General features: G+C 42.1%; 1 protein-coding gene across 5 annotated transcripts in view; it reads left to right on the forward strand.

Moving 5' to 3' along the window:
* LOC128136092 (chromodomain-helicase-DNA-binding protein 1) overlaps positions 1-27,699 on the forward strand; it is an 84,398-nt gene that overhangs the window by 16,676 nt on the left and 40,023 nt on the right. For 4 of the 5 annotated variants that reach the window (XM_052775194.1, XM_052775196.1, XM_052775197.1 and 1 more), the window contains exons 3-7: positions 15,922-16,129; positions 17,561-17,662; positions 19,010-19,077; positions 21,302-21,451; positions 21,751-22,004. In XM_052775194.1, the coding sequence (XP_052631154.1) occupies positions 15,922-16,129; positions 17,561-17,662; positions 19,010-19,077; positions 21,302-21,451; positions 21,751-22,004 (782 nt within the window). The remainder of the gene's footprint in view (positions 1-15,921; positions 16,130-17,560; positions 17,663-19,009; positions 19,078-21,301; positions 21,452-21,750; positions 22,005-27,699) is intronic. The other variant, XM_052775198.1, reaches the window with a different exon arrangement.

Here is a 27,699-nt window from a genome sequence, read left to right on the forward strand (position 1 = left end):
AGAGGGCTTACAATCAGACTGTAATTTGGAATATGCATTCTCCAAAACCCCACGTCACCTAAGAAGGCCTGTGTTTCCTTTTTATTAGTTGGTGGAGACATAGCTGCTGTTTTGTTAATCACGTCCATTGGGATCTGACGACGTCCATCTTGCCATTTTACTCCTAAGAAGTGGATCTCCTGTGCAGGTCCCTTGACCTTACTTTCTTTTATGGCAAAAGCGGCTTTCAGAAGGATTTGGATTATTTTCTTCCCTTTCTCAGAGATGATTTCTGCTGTGTTGCCCCATACGATGATGTCATCAATGTATTGCAGGTGTTCCAGAGCTTCACCTTTTCCAGTGCAGTCTGGATTAGTCCATGGCAAATAGTGGGGCTGTGTTTCCACCCCTGGGGCAATCGATTCCAAGTGTACTGGACGCCCCTCCAAGTAAAAGCAAATTGTGGCTGGCACACTGCTGCCAGAGGGATTGAGAAAAACGCATTAGCAATGTCGATTGTGGTGTACCACTTGGTTGCCTTTGACTATAGTTCGTATTGAAGTTCTAGCATATCCAGCACCACAGCACTCAGTGGTGACGTGACTTCGTTCAGGCCGCCATAGTCAACTGTTAGTCTCCACTCCCCGTTAGACTTTCGCACTGGCCATATGGGACTATTAAAGGGTGAGCGAGTTCTGCTGATCACTCCTTGGGTCTCCAGTTGGCGAATCAACTTGTGGATGGGAATCAGGGAGTCTCAGTTGGTGCGATATTGCTGCCGGTGCACCATTGTGGTAGCAATTGGCACTTGTTTTTCTTCAACCCTCAGCAACCCTACAACCAAAGGGTCTTGAGAGAGACCAGGCAGGGTAGACAGCTTTTCAGTCTCCTCCGTCTCCAAGGCAGATATACCAAAAGCCCACTGATACCCCTTTGGGTCCTTGATGTACCTCCTCCTGATATAGTCTATGCCAAGGATGCACAGGGCCTCTGGGCCAGTCACAATGGGGTGTTTCTGCCATTCATTCCCAGTTAGGCTTACTTCAGCTTCCAATACAGTTAACTCTTGGGATCCCCCTGTCACACCAGAAATACAAATGGGTTCTGCCCCTTTATAACTTGATGGCATTAGGGTGCATTGTGCACCAGTGTCTACTAGAGCCTTATATTCCTGTGGGTCTGATGTGCCAGGCCATCGAATCCACACTGTCCAGTAGACTCGGTTGTCCCTCTCCTCCACCTGGCTGGAGGCGGGGCCCCTATAATCCTGGCCAGAGTATCCAGTACCCACTTTGTGTGAAGTTTACTTAGAAGTCCCTTCAAGAGGATCACAAGTAAGATCAGCCCTTCTACTCTGTTTGGAAACTGGAGTGGCATTTTTCCTGGTAGTATCCCCTTTTGTGGTGGTTTTTCCTCGCAACTCATGTACCTGTGCATCTAGGACCAAGGTAGGTTTTTCATCCCATTTCCTCATGTCCTCTCCATGGTCACATAGGTAAAACCACAGAGCACCTTGTGGTGTGCACCTTCTACATGTGTACCAGCTACTAGAAAGAAATTAACTGTATCCCAGCCAAAACCAAGACAATAGTTAACTGAAAATTAAGTTTTGTACACTGTCTCTTTTTCTCATTATATGTAAGGTATGTATGGTTTTTCTACCAGTCTCTTGAGTATATTCAGAAAGCGCGAGGGAACGACAGGAAGGTTCTAATTTAGGCTTAGATCTGAAGATTGCCTCCTACCTTCCAGTTTCAAGCATGCTTTTTTGAAAGAGGGGGAAAAAAGGCTGGTTGTGCTGTACCCAAGCCCTCTCTTTTAGGCTACTTCAGGTGTCTGCAACAGGATGAGTATGGTGTTTTGCTGAACTGTTTCAAATAAAAGCATCTAAAGAGAAGGTACTGACCCTGGACTTTACAGTAAGAGAAGGGGGCAAGAAATAAAGCACTTTGCCTGTCCTCCTACGTAAGAGGAACTCTGGAGAGCACAGGATCAGAATTGCTGTTCCTGAGATGATATTTATTTAACAGCATTAGGTAGCAGGTAATTATGGCAGTATTCTGAGTCTTTGGTTGAAGAAATATTTGAGTTTTAATGTTCCTTGCATCCTAACGCTAGAGATACGATACCAGAATCTCGATAATTAGTTGTGCCAGTTCAAGTGATTAATCTTGTAGAGGTCAGTGGTGCTATTTTGTGTTAATAGGCATTACTCATTGTGAGAAAAGTTAGACAAATTATGGACCTTAGCTGGACAGCATCAGATAACATTTAAAGCTCTTTAGCTAGAGGAGGAATTGCTTGTATATTACGCCACAGATAATGCAGGGAAAATCAAAGAAGCCCATAGGCAAAGGAGGAAAAGAAAAACATGACAAGGATGTTAAAATATGACTATCTCACAGCTATTATTTCCATGAATTTACATTTTCAATGCTTTTATTATAGAACTTAGGTTCTGCTCCTTTTAATAAAAGGATGAAAGGAAACGGTCTTGCTATCATGAAAGTGTGTTGTGTTTTGGTGGGGGTGTGTGTTTTCTCTTTCCCCTAATGGAACAACTATTTTAAAAGTCAAATTTTGGTATAGTCTGAAATGCTCTCAATTGTAGCTTGGTTAGCAATGATAGCTTGCAATGATTTGTTGACGCGGAAGTCACGGACACTGCACACAATCAATATGATCAAGCAGATGCCACTTTATTGCCAAAATAGCTCGGTTTATATACTCATTCTGGTTCCCGTTCACGCATAAGCTGAATAAAGATTGGTTAGCATGTGCTGTCCACGCACCTAGTTACACCTAATGATTGGTTATATCAACACTGTACACGCGCATAAACATAAGACATAATTGGTTATATTAACTAAAACATGCAAAACTTGTCTCAGTCTAATTGGTCAAGATAAACTGCCGAATTGAGGTTCTTCGTGCCAAGTTCCCTTTATCGTGGAATGCGCACCTGTGTTCTTCTAATTGGTATCTTTCTTTTTTTGTCTTCTTGTTTATTCTGTTCAAGGCCTTCTAAAGGCGTCTGGAATGCTCTTGCGACCGTTAGCTAAATATGTGTCCACAACAATTCCCCCTTTTTTGTTTTTCATCAATTAACACAGCCTTACTTGATCTATCAATTAATTTTTAAACACATTGCAACATACAAGGCACACAAAATAAAAAAAAAACCACTACGAGATAAATCAAAACTATCTTAACTAATGATTTAAGAGCAGCTCTATTATGTAAGGTTGTGTGTCTAATACTATCTACATCTAACAGTAAATCAGATAATACTACACCAATCTGTATTCAGGGACCCCAGAATTTGTGATTCCTGGGGTGGCAATGAGGGTGAATGCCCGATCCGTGGAAACCAGGCATTCCCATCCATTGAGTCCATGACCTGCTGCACAGGAGTCTCCATCAAGAAGTTCTTAAACTTCATTGATGCCAGTGGAACCCCCTATTAATCCTGTGTAAAAGGGATTGTTTGGTGTTGCTGTATGGAGGCATAAGCAATTTTGTCCGGTCATGTCAGCCAGGGTTATCCAGATGTTTTCTTTGGCTTGCGGTGGTATCCATGACTACATCCATCCGAGGACTGTGAGGAAGATGGACCATCCGTACATTCTTGTGCCGTCTTGCGCCGCAAACTCAGCCCAGCAATCGGTAGGTGCCAGCTTTACATGGGCGTCCCCACGGAGGCAACGATGGCCTTGCCATACACCAGCCCGATGCTCTTCGGAAAATCCCGGTATTTATACATTTGCAGAGGAACGGATTTCAGCACACGTGGCCAGCGTGTGCCAAAATCCGCCTCAGTTGCAACATGGGGAGCCTATGACGCATGCGCTCGCTGGCCAGGCACGCTGCACAAGTCATAGCCATCCTGTCTATTGGTTCATGGGCTTTGTGACGCGGTTGCAATGCACAAAGAATCTTGACCTGTCATGTTGGCCAAGGTGACCTACAAGATCTATGAACACAATTAATTAAACACAGTAAAAGCAACATTATACCTAATAAAATACACAAGAATAAAAGAAACCCCAATTTTTAACAAAGATACAAACCAACTCCTAAGTCCCCATCCCGCAGTTAAATGCTCTAAGCCGAAATGACAGCTTTCTTAATTGCGTTAAAGCTCTTGCAGCTCCTTCTTGCCTCTGCAGTTCTGTTATCTTGTTTATTAATTGCTCCACTGTCCAAGTTCCTCATGTCCGTTGTTTTTCTGGTGGTTCAAAGTCCGTTTATACTGCAGCTGTCACGTACTCCAGCCCACTCATGCTAACTGCGGCCTACTTATGCTAACTCTAAATAATCAGGCTCAAAGAAATGTCCCCCATTTTCCATGAAATCTCCCACAATGATTATTTCTAGAAAATGTACATGTTGTCTTAAACTGTATCTCCTTTCCTTTTCAACCTCAAGAAAGATTACACCACTTCTGGCATGCTGCTGATAGAAGTTGTTGGAGTGAGAGATTGCTTGTCTTTCAAGTTCTCAAAAGAATGTGAATTTTTCTCAAGCTGATTATGATTGGTTTTGCCATATAATAGCTGTTACAGTATTCATTTTAGCGGATCAAGAAAATGTCATCTGAGCTGCTAGAAATGTGTATGAAACTTCTATATCTTGTATGTCTTTTCCTACAAGCTTCAAAACCTCAAACAATTAGATTTTTAAAACTATAGCGAGCAAGTTCTCTGAACTTACAGCGATGCTGGTAGATGTTGCAGTGTAATGAGTTCTGCAGAGGTTTTGGTTTTTTTGTGTTTTTTTTTTTAGTTATGTCAGCAATGCTCCTTGAAGAAAGGGTAAAAGGTATTAGACTGCATAGCATTTTAAACACTTGGAAAAGCAACTGCAGTCTGTCATGATGCAATGTGGAATGTGTGTGCATGTACTAAAATTGAAAACAACAACAAAAAAAACCTTTTCATTTGAAATTTATTTAGTTAATTTTCCTAAATTCTGTATTGATTTGCACCGTTTTATACTTTGGTTTCAGGACAGCAGTCTTAAGAAATATTGCCCTGTTCAATTGTGCTCACTTGTTACACTGCATTGTGGGGTCTGTAAGTTGCTAGGATGTTTTTTAAAAGCTGAATCTGTTCTTTCTACAGACTGCACTGACACCACTAAGGGGGTGCTGTGTTGGGAGAAGGTTGGAGAGGGCATTAATAGCAATGTCAAAATAAGTTATTCTTGTGGAGCATCATCCACCAGCAGGCAAATATATTGTTTGAGGACCAAGACTGTGTTTTCAAGGTGCTTGGCTTCAGCTGTGATAGCTCATACTGCTGCTTTGTACCATTTTTCAAATTGTGTGAAAATTGCTGAAATTCACAGTAAATATAGGAGCATTTAAAGTGAAATTTTGAAGTTACTTCTTCCTTAGTTTCCCCTCTATTTGCAAGGAGATGATAGATATAACTTTTTTTTTTTTTAACATGTGCATGTGTGTAACTGTGTACCTTTTCTTAAATAATTCCATCCTTCCTCCTAGGGTTAGCATCTGAATTACTGCTCATGTGGTAGAGGGACATAGGTAATCCCATGACAGGGATTAGAGATTTATGTTCATTTTTAATAACTGAAGGTTGCTTAATGTGTCCGTGTTAGGAAGAAAGGAAGGCTGCTCTCCATTACTGCTTTTTACCCCTTAGTGTGCCAGTAGTTTTGTGTTTGCAGTAAAATGTGGGGAGGCTGGGGAAGGAGAGTTCTGTTTTTCTTTCATGAATACATTGGCTAAAATACTGTAGCAAAAAATCTGGCTACAATTAAGTCCTGAGGCAGGGTGAATCTGGGCCCTGCTTAGGTGATACTGAGAAGTAATGACTCTCTGTTAAATTTTGACTAGATCAGCACTAGACAAGTGAAACAAAAATAAAAAGCCAAGTACATATATCCCAGTGAAGTTACATGTGCAAAAGCAAAGTGCTAGAAAGGGATGCTCTCTGGTGGTGAATTGACATGGTGTAGCAAACTGCTAGTAGCTGTGTTGAAAAGAAGTAGCTTACTAAAAGAAGTAGCTTACTACAGTAGTTTTTCAGTAAGATGTAATTTAAAAAAAATATTAATTTTCAATACCCCAGTTTTTATTATGGACACTGCTTAAGATACATGGCTAGAATGCTGCAGACATTTTGGTGTGAGGGGAAAAAGTAGGGGTTTAGTCTTCTCTTTAGATAACGCTTCTTCCTTTGTTCCAAGCAAGTCTTGGCATATTTTGGAGACTTGAATTTTTTTTAGAAAGTTAAATAGGTCTGTCGTCTTTATTGTTGCTGCTTTCTTACAAGTATTACTTCAAAAACAAGTAAGGCACTGCTTTATCCCAGGAGTTGATCATGCAAGTTGGTAGTCTGGCTGACGCTGATCTGTTTCTTATACTACCTACATATTCTAATATGTAGGTAGTTACCTTTTAAAGATAACTAACTGAGAAATAAATTTTAGGCTGAAAATTTCCATTCAACTTCTGTTTGAATAGGTAAGTAGTCCTTTTAGGCAAGAAACTTTTTTTTGTGGTATTAATACAAAGATGTTTTCTTTCAACTGCTGCAATCTCCAAATAGCTTGGTTAGGGAATGAGTTCATAGAATCATAGAATACCAGGTTGGAAGGGACCTCAAGGATCATCTGGTCCAACCTTTCTTGGCAAAAGCATGGTCTAGACAAGATGGCCCAGCACTCTGTCCAGCCGAATCTTAAAAGTGTCCAATGTTGGGGAATCCACCACTTCCCTGGGGAGATTATTCCAATGGCTGATTGTTCTCATTGTGAAAAATTTTCCTCTTGTGTCCAATCGGAATCTCCCCAGGAGCAACTTGTACCCATTACCTCTCCTCTTTTCCATGTGACTCCTTGTAAAAAGGAAGTCTCCATCTTCTTTGTAGCCACCCTTTAAATACTGGAACATGGTGATAAGGTGTCCCCTAAGCCTTCTTTTCTCAAGGCTGAACAAACCCAGTTCTCTCAGCCTTTCCTCATATGGCAGGCTTCCCAGTCCTTTGATCATCTTTGTGGCCCTTCTCTGGACCCTCTCCAGCCTGTCCATATCTTTTTTTGTATATCGGGGACCAAAACTGAACACCGTATTCCAGGTGTGGCCTGACAAGCGCTGAGTAGAGTGGGATAATGACTTCTTTATCTCTGCTGGTGATGCCCTTGTTGATGCAACCCAGCATCCTGTTGGCTTGCTTTGCCACAGCGGCACGCTGTTCACTCATATTGAGATTGTTGTCCACCAGGATCCCCAGGTCCCTTTCCACAGAGCTGCTCCCCAGCCGGGCAGATCCCAGCCTGTGCTGCATTCCTGGATTATGTTTTTGCAGGTGCAAGACCTTGCATTTGGCTTTGTTGAACTTCATAAGGTTCTTGTTAGCCCACTCTTCCAGCCTATCCAGGTCTTCCTGCAGGGTGGCTCTCCCTTCCGAAGTGTCCACTTCCCCACTCAGTTTGGTATCATTGGCAAACTTCATCAGAGTACACTTGATCCCATCGTCCAGATCACTTATGAAGATATTAAGCAGCGTTGGGCCCAATATCGATCCCTGGGGGACGCCACTTGTGACAGGTTGCCAGTTTGAAAAGGAGCCATTTACTATCACCCTCTGGGTGCAGCCTGTCAGCCAGTTCCCACCCACCGCACAGATCACTTGTCTAGACTGTAACGCATCAGTTTCTCTAGGAGGAGGCTGTGGGAAACCATATCGAAAGCCTTGGAGAAATCCAGGTAGACAATGTCTGCCACTCACCCCACATCAACTGAGCAGGTTACTTTGTTGTAGAAGGCGATCAGGTTTGTCAAGCACGATTAGCCCTTGGTGAACCCGTGCTGGCTTTTCTCAATCACGTGCTTCATTTGACTTGTGATAGCCCACAGGAGGATTCGTTCCATAACTTTCCCAGGGACTGAAGTAAGACTGATGGGCCTATAATTTCCCGGATCGGCCTTTAAGCCCTTCTTGTAGATGGGGGTGACATTAGCCTTCTTCCAGGCTTCTGGGATGTCCCCTGATCTCCACGACTTCTCAAAGATTATGGAGAGCGGCCTCGCAACGACCTCAGCCAGCTCTCTTAACATCCTTGGGTGGATATTGTCAGGGCCCATCGATTTGTAGGGGTTAAGCTCCTGTAATAGTTCACATACCAACTCTTCCTTCACTGACGGTGGGTCTGTGTTTGCATCAACCTGGATTTTTGTTCCCAAGGCCTGGGGCCCAGCAGTGCTGGTAAAGACAGAGGTGAAGAAAGTGTTGAGAACCTCTGCCTTTTCAGTGTTGTTGGTGACTAATTCACCTCTCCTGTTTAACAGTGGGCCAATATTTTCCTTCTGTTTCTGCTTGTTGTTTGCGTACCTGAAGAACCCTTTCTTGTAGTTTTTGGCATCTCTGGCATCTATTTCAATTTGAGCTGAGCTTTTGCTTTTCTAACTGCATCTCTGCACGCCCTGGCAATGCCCTTGTAGTTCTCAACTGGTATTCATCTGCTTTTCCATCTCTGGTATGCTTCTCTTTTGGTTTTGAGCAGACTCAGAAGCTCGCACTTAAGCCAAGGGGGTCTCTTGCTCCGCCTACTTCCCTTACCTTTAAAGGGGATGAACTGTTTTTGTGCTTCCAGGAGAGCATTCTTGAAAAACTCCTGGCACTCGCTAGCTCCTTTATCCTCTGTGGAAGCTTCCCATGGAATCCCTCCCAATTGAGCTCTGAGCAAGCTGAAGTTTGCTCTTCTAAAATCTAAAACCTTTGTCTTAGTACTAACCTTCAGCGTGCTCAGCAGGATCCCAAACTCCACAGTACTGTGATCACTGCAGTCAAGGCTATCACTAACCGAGATATTACAAAGCAGGTTTTCTTGGTTTGTGAGTAGCAAGTCCAGCAGTGCCTCATTCCTGGTTGGCACATCTAACATTTGTATGAGGAAGCAGTCCTCTACACATTCCAGGAACTTGATGGATGACATGTGAGCTCCTGTATTGTTCTTCCAACAAATGTCTGGGTAGTTGAAGTCACCCATAAGAACCAGGTTCTATTGACCTGAAGCTTGCTTAAGTGACCCAAATATTGCTTTGTTGGTCTTATCATCTTGGTTTGGAGGTCGGTAGCAGATGCCTACTGTAAGATCCTCCTTGGAGACGACCCCTCTGATCCTGACCCAGAGGCATTTGATAGGGCTTCCACAGTCGCCGTAGTTGACTTCTATACATTCAAGGTTCTCCCTAACATAGAGTGCAACGACTCCTCCTCTCTCCTCCTCTTCTTTTTCCCTGCCTGTCTTTACAAAACAGCCTATAGCCATCCATCGCGATCCTCCAGTCATGTGAGTTGTCCCACCATGTTTCAGTTATTCCTATGATATCATAACTTTCTGACTGGGCGCGGAGCTCCGGTTCCCCCTGTTTGTTCCCCAGGCTGCGCGCATTGGTATACATACCCTTGACGTGGTTGGTCTTCTGGTTCTCATCTTGGGAGGCAGCTAAGGAACATTTGTCGCTGCTCTGGTTGGCCTGGCTTATTCCCCAGTTGGTTGCAATGGTGTGAGCGTTGCCACTTTGGACCCCGCCCCCCCCCCCCCCCCCAAGTCCTTCAGTTTAAAGGCCGCCTCACCAAGTTGGCCAGCCTGCTGCCAAAGATTCCCTTGTCTCTTCTAGACAGGTGGATCCCATCCCTCCCTAACAGGCTGTAGTCATCGAAGAATGTCCCATTGTCATAAAAGCCAAAACCCTCACGACGGCACCAGCCACGAAGCCAGAAGTTGATTTGCATTATACGTCTATTTCTGGCTGCACCCTTTCCTCTAACTGGTAAAATGGAAGAAAAGATAACTTGGGCACCAATAATTTTTGCTTGCACCCCCAGGGCTTTGTAGTCTTCTTTGATTCTGGCCAGGTTCCGGCTTGCAGTGTCATTCGTGCCCACATGAAAGAGTAGCAACGGATAGTAGTCTGTGCTCTTGACAAGTTCTGGCACCCTCTCGGCAACATCTCGGACCTTAGCTCCTGGAAGGCAGCATACCTCTCGTGTCTCCCTGTCAGGCCGGCAGACGGGCACCTCAGTGCCCCTGTATTGGGTTTGCATGGCAAGGTTTTGGTAGCTGGGGGGGCTACAGGGGTGGCTTCAGTGAGAAGCTGCTAGAAGCTTCCCCTATGTCCGACAGAGCCAATGCCAGCCGGCTCCAAGACAGACCCGCCGCTGGCCAAGGCCGAGCCAATCAGCGACAGTGGTAGAGCCTCTGGGATAACATATTTAAGAAAGGGAAAAAAAAAAAAATTGCTGCGACACAGAAACTGCAGCTGGAGAGAGGAGTGAGAACACGTAAGAGAAACAACCCTGCAGACACCAAGGTCAGTGAAGGAGGGGGAGGAGGTGCTCCAGGTGCTGGAGCAGAGATTCCCCTGCAGCCCGTGGCGAAGACCATGGTGAGGCAGGCTGTCCCCCTGCAGCCCATGGAGGTCCACGGTGGAGCAGGTGGATGCCCAAAGGAGGCTGTGACCCCGTGGGAAGCCTGCGCTGGAGCAGGCTCCTGGCAGGACCTGCAGACCCGTGGAGAGAGGTGCCCACGTTGGAGCAGGTTTTCTGGCAGGACTTGTGACCCTGTGGGGTACCCATGCTGGAGCAGTGTGCTCCTGAAGGACTGCACCCCGTGGAAGGGACCCACGTTGGAGAAGTTCGTGGAGGACTGTCTCCCGTGGGAGGGACCCCATGCTGGAGCAGGGGAAGAGTGTGAGGAGTCCTGCCCCTGAGGAGGAAGGAGCGGCAGAGACAACGTGTGATGAACTGACCATAACCCCCATTCCCCATCCCCCTGCGCTGCTGGGGGGGGTAGGTAGAGAATTTGGGAGTGAAGCTGTGCCCGGGAAGAAGGGAGAGGTGGTGGTGTCCTAAAAGCGGATTCGTTACCCGGTGTGCAATAGACCAATCTCACACACTCAGGAGAGATATTGCTTTATTCTGCGCAGGGTGCTCAGTGGACTTTCCACAAATCAAGCACACCAGATTCATCAGGTGTGTCCCTTTTATACAGTAACAATTGCACCTAATTTATTAAACTACTCCTACCTAGTACATGTTCAAACAATCTAATGCATATGCATAGGATTACATAACCATGACACATCAGGTGCCTTCTCCGCATGCGCGGGGGTCTTGGGTGGTCTTCGGTGGTCATTTGGGGAGGTAGCCCCTCCTCGCTTTGACCGCTAAGCCGCTCTGTATCGGGTCAATGGTTCATTTTCCTGCTGAGAGGGACGCGCCATCAATCAGGAAGAATAGAAAGGATCAGAATTGGTGCTCCAGGTGAGGCACCATTAAACAGGAAGAATAGAAAAGATCAGAATGATCTTGGCTAACTAACTTAATTTAAAACAGGACTTTCTAATCTACCACAGGACTTTCTGTATCTGACATCAGTGGGGGGGAAGGTGTTTTAAGATTTGGTTTTATTTCTCATTACCCTACTCTGATTGGGTTGGCAATAAATTAAGTTAATTTTCCCTAAGTCGAGTCTGGTTTGCCCGTGACAGTAATTGGTTGAGTGATCTCTCCCTGTCCTTATCTTGACCCATGAGCCTTTTGTTATATTTTCTCTCCCCTGTCTAGCTGAGGGGGGGAGTGATAGAGTGGCTTTGGTCCAGCCAGGGTCAACCCACCACCACATCTCAGGGGCTTTCTTTGTAGAAACACTGGTTTTAACTCTGAGGCGAGTGCCCACCATCCTGGCAGAGACCTAGAGCACTTCCCTGGGCTGTGGGCCTACAAGCAGGGTGCACGGCCCTTCTCACGTGCCCTTCTGCGCGCCCTGCTGCGCAAACTGCGGCGCCCTCTCGATCCCTGTTTGCGTGCCCTGTTCGCAGTTTTCCATTTTATTTTTGTGTGTATATACACAGATATTTTTTTTTTCCCCTAGGTTTAAGAAAAAAAAAAAGATTTCTATGAGAGAGCAGAGGCAGTGTTTTTGATAGAGGGAGTGGCTAAACTGAGTTCCTTGTTCTTAAGCCTTTTCATGACACCTATGTTAGTGTAAGATTGAATTTGAAAGATGCTAGTATTAAGTTCTTATTTAAAAAAAGTCAGTTGAACGTCATAGTTTGAAATACTGACATATAAGTTTTACACTTTGTGAAAGAAGGAATGTTATGTTTAAAAAAAAATAAATTATTTTTTTTAAGGTTTGGCCGAAGTACAAGAAAAACAAGGATACAGTCTGCACCTGGAAATATGTGACAGCTAGTGATTTGCCTTGGCATAAACTTGTTCTCTTCTGGCTCTTAGACTACAGTGATCTCAGCGGTAGAAATAAAAAATATTAATTTTCTCTCTGATGTTTGGAAAAGTTGGGGTTTGGGGGTGTTTGGGGGGGGGGTGGTGGTTTGTTGTTTGGGTTTTTTTAATGCTGAAAATTGAGCATTTATCCTGTAGCATTTACTGTATAGTGTGTGTTTTGCCTAGGGTTCCTCATCATCGTTACTGTTGGCTTAAATTCATTATATTTCTCAGAGGAAAGTCCTTTGATATATAGACTATTGCAGCTATTTGAGTTTTAAAAGTATTGTGTCATGCAGTGCTGCTTGTACGGTCTCAGCAATCTGTAGTGTATCTTCATTGCAGAATATGCAGAATGTACTCATATATTTCCCTGCTTCCTACCTCCTTTGTAGATACAAACTTTTGGGCTATAATACTGCCCTTGTAGGGGTTGTGTCTCCAAGTCAAAGTTCTACTGAAGCTTAGGGTAGAAATGGACCTCCCCCCCAATGAGAACACATGATAAATTAAATGTGTGCTGGTAGTCCTCGGAGCCTTCCACAGCTGGTCATCCTGTGGCCAGTGAATAGGCAAGTTCTCCACACTTCAGTAAAAACAAAGTCACAGCTATTCATCTTGTCTGTTTTTTGTGTGTGCTGTAGTTACATCAAGATCTCTGCAAATATGTGGTACATATAAGAGGGTGTACAGACAGAAACTCTAGTGTAGTTTCACACATCTGCATTAATTTGGATGACTAGAGTTGAAGTAAACTCTACCCAGTATGCACTAGTCCTCTGCACTTGAACTCCCATAGGTACTTTTTACCAGTGAATTTGAAACTCTTTAAAGCCTGTATGAGCACTGCCATAGCATCTCAAGATTTGATAAATGTTTTAGCAAGGCCTTGTTTTCAAAAATACTTGCTGATGCTCAGTTTGCCTTTTCCCATTTTTCTTGTTGTGCTGATTTAACACTGTGGGATAAGACAGCTTAGTAAGACCTTGTGGATGGTAGGGCCTTTAAACTTTATCTTTCTGTTTTTTCTTTATTCTAAGTACAAATTAGCTGTTAGTCTACAGTAGTGACCCTGCATTCTTCCTCGTAGAGGGTTTCATTAGGGTAGCCCTGAAACAATTGTGGTGAACCTTATTATTTGATTTTTTTGTTTCTTGTATTTTCCTTTCTTCACCTCCCCATCCCTCTTGCTTCTAGCTACAGATTTGTACTATAATCTTGCATTTATTAAAAAGTCAGTTGAATACTGACTTTGAAACCTTTACTCTTTTTCAGGTGTTACTATTAGTTGATATGCAGTTTGTTATGTCCACATTCAGGAACATGCTAGTTCCTAGCAATAGGACCATGCTGGTTTCAACATCCCAAGGGTATTCAAATTTTTCAAAATTCTCAAACACCATTGTAATTAGACAGCGGTGCCAAGATAAGGAGCCTACGTATTTTGTCCGAACACTGAATATTGTATGATCCACATCTGTTGATGGATTGGTATTACTTAATGGAGAACATAGATGATAGCTAGTTGATCTCTTCATAAAGAAAATGATTTGGAATTAGTCGAGGTCTTTACATCTAGCTCCTGAGCAAATACTTGCAATATCTATTAGACTTTTTCTTTCTATCTCACAATCCTTTTGTTTTTGAACTTGCCGCTTACTTCCTATGTTGAAAAACATTAAACTGTTAAAATTTCCCATCAACTGTGAATCTTACTGACATGATTTTTGCTTATTTATCTAAATGTAGGATTTAGGCATTTTTGGTGGCATTTTGTCACAGGGACTTGTCTGGCAGGTATTTACTTGTGTCTCAAGGTTTCTCCTTGCTGAATTTTCTTCTCTTCATGTACCATCTTCCATAGTCCCTGTGATATTTACCTATGGCACTATGCTATGCTGAGAAATGCTATTGTTTTATAACGCTCTAATTTACCCAACACTTAAGGTAAGGTAACAGTTGTGTACAATAATACTATTGTATTTAAAATATCTTTGGTGAATCATGGTGGATGTTGCCCTTAATTTCTGGTAAATAGTTTAAACTCCAGTCATATTCTACAGTGGGTGCTTTGCTTTTATTTTTCAAGTCAGGTTAATATGTTAGTGTTATAGCATCATGCCTGAAGTAGGCCCTTGATGACAGGAATGGGAAGTTTGGAAGCAGCCTTGTTGCTCCCCAGTTTTCTCCTCAGCAAGTGTAAGTAAACCCAGCAGTCGTATTTCTTCATATCCCCCACTTCAAAATAAGGAAGCTTTTTCATGGTTTGTTTCTTTCTTTCAAAGTCAACAGATGCAGCTGGTTGGTTGAGGTGCTGTCTACAGGAATCAGTTTGTGAACAGCTTCATTTTTTTTTCCCTCACTAGTACAATTTCATTGGTGTTAGCAACAGGGAGAGTAGTTGTTCTGTTTTGTGGCTTTAAATGTTGTCAATTGAGTGTGTTCTAGAGGGGAAGATGATCAACCTACCACCCCACACACACCCCCCCCTTGCTGGCTGACAGCCAGATGAATTGTCCTGGCAGTGATAGGCTTAGACTTTGATATCAGCTTTGGGGTTTTTATTGTTTTGGATTTTTGGTATTATCTTTACTGGGGGTTTGTTTCTTTTTAAATGCTTGCAACCCAAGTGTACATAATTTACAATTATTTTGCTTGTGTGGTGTTGCAATTCCAATGTTTTCCCTCTTGATATCTCTAAAGTATGGTAGTATTTAACGTAATGAGGAATTTTATTAAAGTCTTAACTCTGTTCCTTTGTAAAATTGTTTTAGAAAACCAAATGTTTCTATGGTTTTGAATAGTCATGAAATAAATGTTTAACTTGAAATATTATTCTATTTAAATATGTTAAATCTAGTGTGAAATAAATGTACAGGTGGAATAATCCAGTGGCCCAAGAATATGCTAAGGTCACTGATTATATGACTTGGCACAAGTCATTTATTCAGTGACAAATTCAGAGTTTGTCTGTGTGGGGAATTTTACTGCTGTTACTTTAACAGTATAAGATGGTCTGCATGAATTTATATTATGTGTGACAACACACTTCTGGTTTTCCAGTTATTTTTATAAACACTTTATTTAATCAAGTGTTTGGTAGTATTTTGTATATAGTTGGTCCAAATCACAACATGAAATGTAGTTTGCAAGTGCTTCCTTAAAGATACTTCTTTTTTTTCCCTATTTTTTTTTTTATGAAAAAAGTAAAACTAGGGAAACAAAACGGAGTTTATAATTGCTTTGAAGAAATGCATGCTCAAAAAAAAAATTTGGGGGGGGACACGCTGCTGATCTAAAAAGACTTAAAACAAGTGTGTGTGTGTGTATACACAAAAATACGTGGGGTTTGATAGAGCTAAGGGTTTGGGTGGGTGAGAAATACCCTCTTTTGACTCCTCTACATTAATGATTAATGTTCTCCCTTCTTTCTCGCCTCTCTCTCCCTCCCCCCCCCTTTTTTTCTTTTAAGGTTTAGTGAAAAGGATCTGATTAAACTCTGAATTTTCATTCCTGATTTATTTAATCCAGTACATTCATTTGCATGCTATCCACGTGTCTGGGTTAACCTAACAATTGATTTATATGTGAAGCTAAAGCCTTTTTAATGTGACTTTTTTTTTTTTTAAATCCTATTTAATTAGCCATTGTGTAATGTCGTGTTAATTTCTAATTGCAGCCAATCAGATGATGATTCTGGGTCAGCATCAGCTTCTGGATCTGGTTCAAGCTCTGGAAGCAGTAGTGATGGAAGTAGCAGTCAATCATGTAGCAGTGGCTCCGAGTCTGGTTCAGAGTCAGGCAGTCAATCAGAATCAGAGTCTGACACATCTAGAGAGAAGAAACAAGTTCAAGCTAAACCACCACCAAAAGTTGATGGATCTGAGGTAAAACAAAACATGTAAATTAACCCTTTGTGGGGAAAAAAACCACTCTGTGCAGAGTAGTTACAAGAGCAGTTTTAATTTAAACAAACAAAACCCCCATAATTTTTACTTAGAATTCTAACTTGATTGGTTTAGTGAATGCACATGGTTAGCTCTCATAACAAACATTGGGCTCTTAAATTCTCATCTCTGTAAATACCTACAGTTAGATAATTACCTAAATTTTATCACGCAGAAGCACCTATCAACTTATTGCATATTTTTGAAGACAAAGCCACACATAATGTTGTTATTTCTAAAATTTTTTTAAAGTTGTCTCTCTAATGCTTAGTTTCTTCATATCAACAAATGATTGTATGACAATTTCAGGCTTAGATGCAGCTTGTCTTCTGTATGGGGATAAAGTCTTCCAAATTTAGAAGAAAAGTGGTGTTTAGAAATCTCTTAAATGCAATGGATGAAAGTTACCTAAATTCTCCTGTTTCTCTGTGTAATATGGCCTTAATTTGGATGATATATGATATATATGAAAGGTAATAAAATATTTCCTACCGTAAGATTCAAAGGCTGTTAAGGATTCTTTTTTTGTGTTTTTTTTTGTTGTTGTTGTTCATGTTCATGCTTTTGATAGTGTCTCTCACAGTATCCTTCTGGACAAAATGTCCAGCACACAGCTGGACAAGTCCATAATATGATGGGTGAACAATTGGCCGATGGGTTGGGCTCAAAGAGTTGTAGTAAATGGGGTTACATCAGGCTGGCGGCCAGTCACCAGTGGAGTTCCCCAGGGCTCAATGTTAGGGCCAGTTCTCTTCGATGTTTTTATAAATGACCAAGATGGTGAAAGGTCTCGAGGGCAAGACTTATGAGGAGCAGCTGAGGTCACTTGTTCAGCTTGGAGAAGAGAAGGGAACAGGCACTGGACCAGGGAAGTGGTCACAGCACCAAGCCTGTCAGAGTTCAAGGAGAGTCTGGATGATGCTGTTAGTCATATGGTTTAGTTTTAGGTAGTCCTGTGAGGAGCAGGGAGTTGGACTTGATGATCCCTTCCAACTTGAGATATTCTATGATTCTGTGTACTTCAGTATTCCCATAGGAAGCAAAAATATATCATCTAAGTGGCCTGAAAGGACTTATCTAGATCAGTTTAAAAATTTACTTTAAAAAAAAAAAGTTATCTTAATAATACAGAGGCCTGCACAACTATTGTTATACTTACTGTAAAAATCGTGCTGGCAATTCTCATATAACATTCCTTTCTGCAGAAGTCTCACTACTTTAAAATGCTATCCCATATTATTAATGCATGTGGTATTTTATAGTGAGTTTTTTCTTAATAGCGATGCTGCTCATCTTAAGAAAAGTAAGTATGTGGTAAACTTTAAAGTTTCAATAGGTTTAAATGACTCTTGTATTTGAATTCCAATTCAGTTTTGGAAGTCCAGTCCAACTATACTTGCTGTGCAGAGAGCAGCAGTGCTCAAGAAGCAACAACAGCAGAAGGCAGCCTCATCAGACAGCAGTTCAGAAGAGGTGAATAACATATAAATTAGTAAATAAAATGTAAACATGCATGTCTCATTACCCCGCATGTTAGAATAAAATTATGTAGAGCCCAGTTCTGTTCTCTTAAGTGTGTGTGTATGTTTAAAAAGTCTTGTTTTAGTCTATAAAAGTAATGTTCAAATAACTGACATGTTTATAAGGAAACATGGGGGGGGAGAATTTAGTTGCATGTTTTCAGGTGAGTTGTGCCAAAATGATAGCAGTTGAGATTGATATTTTTAGCTAGATATTCTGTGATGTATGGACAAAATTTTCAAGTCACGTAGTATTAACTTTCATTGTATTTCTGCCTTCTGAGTTCCATAAAGACAGTTAAAAATGCTAAAAGACTTTATATAGAAACAATAGTATAGTGAAAAAGGTAGCTGTTGCAGTTTTCAAAAGCACTATATGGAATAGAAAGCTAGATTTTTGCAACTTTTGTAACAGTTACAAAAGAATTCTTGTATTTTAAGAACCATGCTTCAATTTTAGAGATTTTTAAAACCTAAACCATAGGCTAAACAAAAATTGACTTTGTGCAGTAGGAATATCTTTTAAGGACACTAGTGACTGTGAATTAAAATTTATTTAAAAGCAGGCTTTCATATTTTCTTCATTATTAAAAAAAAAAAGTAAGCATTGTGATCACAAGTCTTTAATCATTACTGTGGGTGGGGTTTTTTTGGTTTTTTTTTTTTAGTCAGATTAAAACTAAAGGAAGGAGTTAATCATATATAGTTAAAATATTAATTTATAGCTGTTGCTAAGTACTCTTTTCCTGAAGACTCTTTTTTAGGATAAAAATGATCAAAATTTAATCTCTATGAGATTGGTTTTAGGGAAACAATTTTAAGAGGGTTCATCGATTTATTTATTATTTTTTGTTTAGGAGTGGAGAGAAAAGAAACATACATGTATTCTCAAAATTTTCTTAGTGGTGTTTAAATGTGAGAGGATATGAAAGGTGAGAGAGCTCTCAAAGGGCAGGAGATTTTATTAGGCTTTTGATAGAACCTTCATCTTGATTTATTAACTTGCAGCAGTCTAAACCATGACTACATGTAGGCACAATGATTATATTTTAAGACAGAGTTTTTGTAGTGTTTTCTAGAGTTCTGCTGACATGGTATATTGATAGATGGAGAAATATGAAATCAATAGCAATCCTGATCTCATTCAGTATCAGTGGGTACACTGAGGGGGATGAAGAGGATGAGACATGAAGAATATGATTTCAGTTTGAAAGTAGGAGCTGAATTATCTTTTTAATGCTAAAAATACTTCATTCTTTTTGTGGTAATGAATTGTATATATTCTTTTCTTCATCTGCAGGATTCATCAAGCAGTGAAGATTCTGCAGATGACTCTTCCAGTGAAACCAAGAAGAAAAAACATAGAGAGTAAGATGTTTTTCATAAATAATATAATTTTTTGTTATGGTGACATAATGCTTATAATTACCCAGGCTTCACTTCTCTGCACTTGAAATACATAATCTTGTGCTTCTCAGTTTTGATTAATGTTTTGGAATATTTTAAAATAAATACTCTCAAAGGAACATATGTATCGCTATTCATTTCTGAGCAAAAGAGTCTGTATTACCTACAGTGTTACTGAAAAATGTTCATCAGCACTTTTTATTTTTAAAGTAGTCTTATTTGTGGCATATTTTTGAGTTGAAAGTCCTCCCTGAATATTATTGAAGAAATAGGAAACTACTTAAGTAGGTTGTCTCAGATAAAATTTAAGTTGGAATCCTGTAGTTCATGCCAAATTTTTAAACATTTTAGAGGCAAAACCCCCCAAAATTATTACAGGTTTGACAGTAATAAGCTCTCTTGGCTAGTAAATAAAGCTAAGTTGAAATTGAGCTGATTTTAAGCTGTAGATAAAAAAGTTTGTGAAAAAGGTTATACCTTCCCATTGGTAGTGACCTGGGGGGGCAGTGCGTGGGGGTGTGTGTTTTTGTTGGTGTTTTGTTTGGGGTTTGGGGGGTTGGTTTTTTTTATGAACAGTGTATAGAAATTGAATCATTCTCTCATTCCTCTTCTCCAGTTAATTGAATCATCTCAATATTCAGGGTTGCCAATATAATATCTTCAAGAAATGGGGGGGGGGGCAAAAAAGCTTGCTATGCAAAATAGTACTTCTCTAGTGATGAATTGTTATTCACAGTCTTCTGTTACTTAAGAATGATTACACCTAATAACATACTCTGTTACAGGAAAGATATTTAAGTTTAGAAACTAGTAGCCAAATAACCTCATATATCCAGTGCTTCAATTTTGATTTATACATATTTTGAACAAGTATGTTTGCAGTTGTTATCTGGCACGCAGATCAGATTTCTATATATATAAACTTAGTACAGGATCCAAGCCCTAGAATATGGTGTTTTATATGTTGTCTATATCTCCAAATAAATACAGGTTGTGGATTTGCATAGGGCGGGGGAGTTGGTGGGTTGGGGGGGGTGTTTTTATTTTGGGGGGTTGTTGTTTGGGTGTTTTTTAATTTACTGCTTGCAGAAAAAAAAATCTTTTAAGGAGACAGATGATTCTATAGTATTTCCAAGACACACAGATGTATTGACCACAATAAAAATGTAACTTCTGGGACCAATGTATATTTAAGTGAAAGAAGTGTGAAAGCACTGATTCTTAGGCTTCCTGATCTGAAATTTAATGAAAAGGTCTTTGAGTAATATTCCACCTTTGAAGGCCATTAGTACTGTTTGAGCATCTTGGTCAAAGACCCCTAAACCTGATAATAGATGGTAGTATAAAGATTTAGCAACCTTTCAAGAATGCATGCCAGACTTTACTTCCCCCCCCCCAAGCTATTAAGATTAAATTTCTTTGTACAGAGTCTGTACAAACAGAGCCTGAGGTAAGATACTGTCGATCAGTGGGTGCATCTTTCCTGTTGCAAAGTAAAAGATCTCAGCTAAGCAGGAGCACAGGGATACTGCCACTGGGAGTCACAAGTGGCTTACTCATAGTATCTTGCATGGGTGTGAAGCACTGATTTAGAAGCTCAGTGAGGGCTTTTGGGAGCCAATGCCTCTCAGATTGCCATGGTTCAAGTCTTTCTGTGTGTTTCTCAAATCCGATTCTGCATTATTTTTGGTTCCTGTGCTGAAGTTCCTAATTATTCACGAGGCACAGGGAACATAGCTGTTGAAGAATTTGGGATTTTGCAAAATATAATGTTATGGGGTTTTATGACTTGAGCATAGGTAAGTTCCAGTAAATATGTATCTTTCCAGCTAAAGTCTTGTTAAGGACTTTGGGTTTATTGATGTCAAATTAACTCAACTATTAAAGCTGTAATTTATACAGAAATCCAGATTTTTGGTTTGATTTGTTTTTTGCATCTACCTCTTGATAACAGAAAACTTAATTCAACTCCCTTTGAAGCCATTGGGTATTTTTACCTGTTATCCATTGATGATAAGTTTCTGTCCTTCTAGCTGAAATGACTATTATAACATTTTTATTTCTGTGAAGAATGTTGAAATTGAAGTAGCAAACCTGTGGTGAATACCTGATTTAAAAACAAAACAAACAAAAAACCTCCCAAAAAACTAATGTGAGTTACTGTTTTGTCTCTCAATATGTACAGTGAAGACTGGCAAATGTCTGGGTCAGGGTCAGTATCAGGAACTGGTTCTGATTCTGAATCAGAGGAAGATAGAGAGAAAAGCAGTTGTGAAGATAGTGAATCTGACTATGAGCCAAAAAACAAGGTCAAAAGCCAGAAACCTCCAAGCAGGTAAGAAGTCTTGCATTTTAGATACTCTGGTACTATTTCTAATTCATAATCAAGTATTGTACTACTATACAGGCAAATGAAAACATTAATATTTATTACAGAACTTGAAGACTTTTTTTAAGCTACAAAAGTTGTTATCACACCAGTGGTTTCTGTTGAATACCTCTTTCCTGCCTGCTCCAACTGAAAGTGGTGTAACTGAGCAGTCATGAAATATATGTATTCAGAAACAAATACAGAAGGCTTGTAGCTGTCTGTGTTGAAACCCCACTGTTGTGTTGTATCTTATTGTCTTCAAGAATTGAGCCAAAAAGCAGCAAAAAGATTGCAGGACAGAAAAAGAGGCAGCTTGATTCATCGGATGATGATGACTATGACAAGAGAGGATCTCGTCGCCAGGCAACAGTCAATGTTAGTTACAAAGAAACTGAAGAAACCAAGACAGATTCTGATGACTTGTTGGAAGTTTGTGGAGAAGATGTCCCGCAGCCTGAAGAAGATGAATTTGAAACTATAGAGAAGTTTATGGATAGTCGAATTGGCCGAAAAGGAGGTATTTTTTATCAGCGTTCTTAAGATGCTTAAGATGCATTGCGGTGCAATGTAAACAGCAGTTGTTCTCAGCTGTAGGTGACCAGTGATGTTTGTAAAGAATAAGTTTAAAAATACCAGAAAGTAATCTTATTTTGTTTTTCATACTCATGTTTCTTTTGTAAGTCTTATAAAGTAAAACATAGAAAAACTTCAGTAACTAATTAATGCAAAAAGAAAAAATGAAGTGGAATATAGCTCCATATTGCATAAATGCATACCATACTGTTACGTCAGTATTTGTACATCACTATTTGTACAGTTTATTGATACCTGATAGGTATAAACTGTATACAGGGGGGTGGAGAAAAAGTAGACTGGATAGGACAGCTAACCAGTAGCCTGAATGCTGAAGGATGATGTTGGGAAGGCTGAACCATTGCGATAGTGACTTCAGTTATTCCTGTACAAATAGTCCCAATACAATGCAATGGATGGTGGAATCTAAAATTTCAGTGGTATGCTTGCATGTGCACTTCTAAAAGTAATTTTATGAATGATGGTAGGGGTGTCATATTTCCAGCATCTGATGGGATGCAGTGTCCTGCTTATGTGGGGTTTCTGGGGGTTTGGGGATATTTTTTTTAGCCTGCAAATTAGGGTTCTGATTATAGAAAACTTGGGCCTACTCATACTTCAGAACTGCCTTTCTCCATTAGTTATACCTGATCTCTAGAGTTTCTGACCTATCTCAGAGCTTGCACTCTCTTTCCTCTCAACTTTCTTTTCCCATACTGTCCTAAATTCCATTGTATTCTTACTCTAGCCCCTAACTCCAATGCACAGTGTCACTGCTGTTTTAAAAGCCTTTTGGACTAGGCTTCTTATATTCTGCATGCCCAGATGTTGTTATTGCTTGTGCTGTCCTTTGCTATTGCCATGCTCTGTTGCTATATCTGTCCCCTGCATCTGGTTGGGTCCACTTCCTTATTTGGCTCTCCTCACAGAAATGAGCCTGTTTCCTGCTGCTAGTGTGCTTCAGCTGTAATACTGACTGTATTCAATTAAAAATTGCCCCACGTAAGATTCCAAAGGGTTGGGGGGGAAGTAGTAAAATGAGTTTAGGAAGAAATAGTTCAAGAGCAGCCCATCCCAACAAGCAGGAAGTCAGGCAAAAATGCCAGTAGGCCTGCATGGATAAACAAGGAGCTCCTGGCAAAACTCAAAAACAAAAAGGAGGTATACAGAAGGTGGAAGCAGGGACTGGTAACCTGGGAGGAATACAGAGACACTCTCCAAGAATGCAGAGATGCAGTTAGGAAAGCCAAAACCCACTTGGAATTGAATCTGGTGAGGGCTGTCAAAGGCAACAAGAAGGGCCTCTATAAGTATATAGGTGACAAAAGGGAAGACTAAGGAAGATGTGGGCATGCTGCTGAATGGAGCAGGGTCCTGGTAACGTAGGACATGAAAAAGGCTGAGGTACTGAATGCCTTCTTCACCTCAGTCTTTACTAGCAAGACTGGCCTTCAGGAATCCCTGGCCCCAGAGACTGGGGGAAAGTCTGGAGCAAGGAAGATGTACCCTTGGTGGAAGAGGATCAGGTCAGGGAATATTTAGGCAAACTGGACATGCATAGGTTCATGGGCCCTGATGGGATGCACCCACAAGTGCTGAGGGAACTGGCAGGTGTCATTGCGAGGCCACTCTCGATAATCTTTGATTGATCATGGCAACTGGGAGAAGTGCCTGAGGACTGGAGGAAAGCAAGTGTCATAGAATGGTTTGGGTTGGAAGGGACCTTTAAAGGTCATCTAGTCCAACCCCCCCTGCAATGATCAGGGACATCTTCAACTAGATAAGGTTGCTCAAAGCCCTGTCCAACCTGACCTTGAATGTTTCCAGGGATGGGGCATCTACCACCTCTCTGGGCAACCTGTTCCAGTGTTTCACCACCCTCATTGTAAAAAATTTCTTCCTTATATCTAGTCTAAATCTACCTTCTTTTAGTTTAAAACCATTACCCCTTGTCCTATCGCAACAGGCCTTATGTCATGGTTTAACCCCAGCCGGCAACTAAGCACCATGCAGCCACTCGCTCACTCCCCCCACAATGGGATTGGGGAGAGAATCAGAAGGGTAAAAGTGAGAAAACTCATGGGTTGAGATAAAGGCAGTTTAATAGGTAAAGCAAAAGCTGCACATGCAAGAAAAGCAAAATAAGGAATTCATTCACTACTTCCCATCAGCAGGCAGGTGTTCAGCCATCTTCAGGAAAGCGGGGCTCCATCACGTGTAATGGTTACTTGGGAAGACAAAAATGCCATCACTCCGAACGTCCCCCCTTCCTTCTTCTTCCCCCAGCTTTATATGCTGAGCATGACGTCATATGGTCTGGAATATCCCTTTGGTCAGTTGGGGTCAGCTGTCCCAGCTGTGTCCCCTCCCAACTTCTTGTGCACCCCCAGCCTACTTGCTGGTGGGGTGGGGTGAGAAGCAGAAAAGGCCTTGACTCTGTATAAGCACTGCTCAGCAGTAATGAAAACATCCCTGTGTCATCAACACTGTTTTGATCACAAATCCAAAACATAGCCCCATGCTAGCTACTATGAAGAATATTAACTCTATCCCAGCCAAAACCAGCACAAAAGTTTAAATCACAGTGTACGTTGTCCTGTAAATTTGAGAGATCCAAACAGACTGTGACAGCCTGGACAGGACAAGATGTGGGAAACAAGTCTGTCCCCATCTTTCTTATAACTCCCCTTTACGTATTGAAAGGCTGCAATAATGTCTTCCTGGAGCCTTCTCTTCTCCAAGCTGAACAACCCCAACTCTCTCAGCCTTTCTTCATTAGAGGGGTGTTCCATCCCTCTAATCACTTTTGTGGCCCTCCTCTGGACCCACTCCAACTGGTCCATGTCTGTCTTGTACTGAGGACTCCACAGCTGGATGCAGGACTCCAGGTGTGATGTCACCGGAGCAGAGTAGAGGGGCAGAATTACTTCCCTCAACCTGCTGGCCATGCTTCTTTTTATGCAGCCCAGGATACGGTTGGCTTTCTGGGCTGCGAGTGCACATTGCTGGCTCATGTCCAGTTTTTCATCCACCGGTACCCCCAAGTCCTTCTCCACAGGGCTGCTCTCAATCCCTTCATCCCTTAGCCTGTATTGACACCTGGGGTTGCCCTGACCCAGAGGCAGGACCTTGCACTTGGCCTTGTTGAACTTCGTGAGGTTCACATGGGCCCACTTCTCGAGCTTGTCCAGGTCCCTCTGGATGGCATCCTGTCCCTCAGGCATGTCAACTGCACCACTCAGCTTGGTGTCATCTGCAAACTTGCTGAGGGTGCACTCGATCCCACTGTCTATGTTGTTGATGAAGATATTAAATAGTATCAGTCCCAGTATGGACCCCTGAGGGACACCACTTGTTACTGGTTTTGTCATGGTTTAACCCCAGCCAGCAACTAAGCACCATGCAGCTGCTCACTCACTCCCCTCCACCCAGTGGGATGGGGGAGAAAATTGGGAAAAGAAGTAAAACTCGTGGGTTGAGATAAGAATGGTTTAATAGAACAGAAAAGAAGAAACTAATAATGATAATGATAACACTAATAAAATGACAGCAGTAATAATGAAAGGATTGGAATGTACAAATGATGCATAGTGCAATTGCTCACCACCCGCTGATTGACACCCAGTTAGTTTCCTGAGCGGCAATCCCCCCACCCCCACTCCCCCCAGTTTATATACTAGATGGGACGTCACATGGTATGGAATACCCCGTTGGCCACTTTGGGTCAGGTGCCCTGGCTGTGTCCTGTGCCAACTTCTTGTGCCCCTCCAGCCTTCTTGCTGGCTGGGCATGAGAAGCTGAAAAATCCTTGACTTTAGACTAAACATTACTTAGCAACAACTGAAAACATCAGTGTTATCAACATTCTTCTCATCCCTAACTCAAAACATAGCACTGTACCAGCTACTAGAAAGAAAATTAACTCTGTCCCAGCTGAAACCAGGACAGGTTTCCACTTGGACATTGAGCCATTGACCACTACTCTCTGGATGCAACCATCCAGCCAATCCCTTATCCACCGAACGGTCCATCCATCAAATCCATATCTCTCCAATTTAGAGAGAAGGATGTTGTGGGGGACCATGTCAAAGGCCTTACAGAAGTCCAGGTAAATGACATCTGTAGCTCTTCCCTTGTCCACTGTGTAGTCACTCCATCATAGAAGGCCACTAGGTTGGTTAGGCAGGACTTGCCCTTGGTGAAGCCACGCTGGCTGTCTGAAATCCCTTCCCTGTCCTCCATGTGCCTTAGCATAGCTTCTAGAAGGATCTGTTCCATGATCTTCCCAGGCACAGAGGTGAGGTCGGTAGTTCCCAGGGTCCTCCTTTCTACCCTTTTTAAAAATGGGTGCAATGTTTCCCTTTTTCCAGTCACCAGGGACTTAACCTGACTGCCATGACTTTTCAAATATCATGGAGAGTGGCTTGGCAACTACGTCAGCCAGTTCCCTCAGGTCTCTTGGATGCATCTCGTCAGGTCCCATAGACTTATGTATGTTCAGGTTCCTCAGGTGGTCTCGAACCTGATCTTCTCCTACGATGGGAGGGACTTTTCTCCCCCAGTCCCTGCCTTGAGGACCATCCACTTGAGAGGTGTGGGAAGAGAGACTGCCAGTGAAGGCTGAGGCAGAAAAGTTGAGTACCTCAGCCTTCTCCTCGTCTGTTGTTACCAGTTTGCATGTCACTCAGATCTGCAAGAAAGAGGACCCAGGGAACTACAGGCTGGTCAGCCTCACCTCGATCCCTGGGAAGGTGATGGAGCAGCTAAGCCTGGAAACCATTTCCAGGCAAATAAAGGACAAGAAGGTCATCAGGAGTAGTCATCGTGGATTTAGCAAGGGGAAGTCATGCTTGATCAACTTGATAACCTTCTGTGACTGGCTTTGTAGACGAGGGGAGAGTAGTGGATATAGTGTAACTGGACTTAAGGAAGGCCTTTGACACTGTCTCCCATAAGGTCCTCATAGACAAACTGTTGATATACAGAATGGATGAGCAGACAGTGAGGTAGATTGAAAACTGTCTGAACAGCCAGGCCCAGAGGGTGGTGATCAGTGGCATGAAGTCTAGCTGGAGGCCAGTAACTAGCAGGGTACCCCAGGGGTCAATACTGGGTCCAGTCCTGTTCAACATCTTCATTAATGATCTGGATGATGGGGCAGAGTATACCCTCAGCATGTTTGCAGGTGACACCAAATTGGGAGGAGTGGCTGGTAGGCCAGAGTGTGGTGCTGCCATCCAGAGGGACCTCGACAGGCTGGAGAAATGGGCTGACAGGAACGTCAAGGGGAAGTGCCAAGTCCTGCACCTGGGGAGAACAACCCCATGCAGTACATGCTGGGGGGCTGCCCAGCTGGAAAGCACCTTTGCAGAAGAGGCCCTGGAGGTCCTGGTGGACACCAAGTTGAATATGAGCCAGCAATGTGCCCTTACTACAAAGAAGGCTAACAGTATCCTGGGCTGCATTAGGCAAAGAATTGCTAGCAAGGTTGAGGGAGGTGATCATTCCCCTCTGCTCAGCACTGGTGAGGCCGCATCTGGAGTATTGCGTCCAATATTGGGCTCCCCAGTACAAGAAACTGATGGCACTACTGGAGAGAGTCCAACGAAAGGCCATGAAGGGACTGGAGCATCTCTCCT

This window comes from Harpia harpyja, chromosome W, assembly GCF_026419915.1.
Source record: "Harpia harpyja isolate bHarHar1 chromosome W, bHarHar1 primary haplotype, whole genome shotgun sequence".
NCBI classification, from domain to species: Eukaryota; Metazoa; Chordata; class Aves; order Accipitriformes; family Accipitridae; genus Harpia; species Harpia harpyja.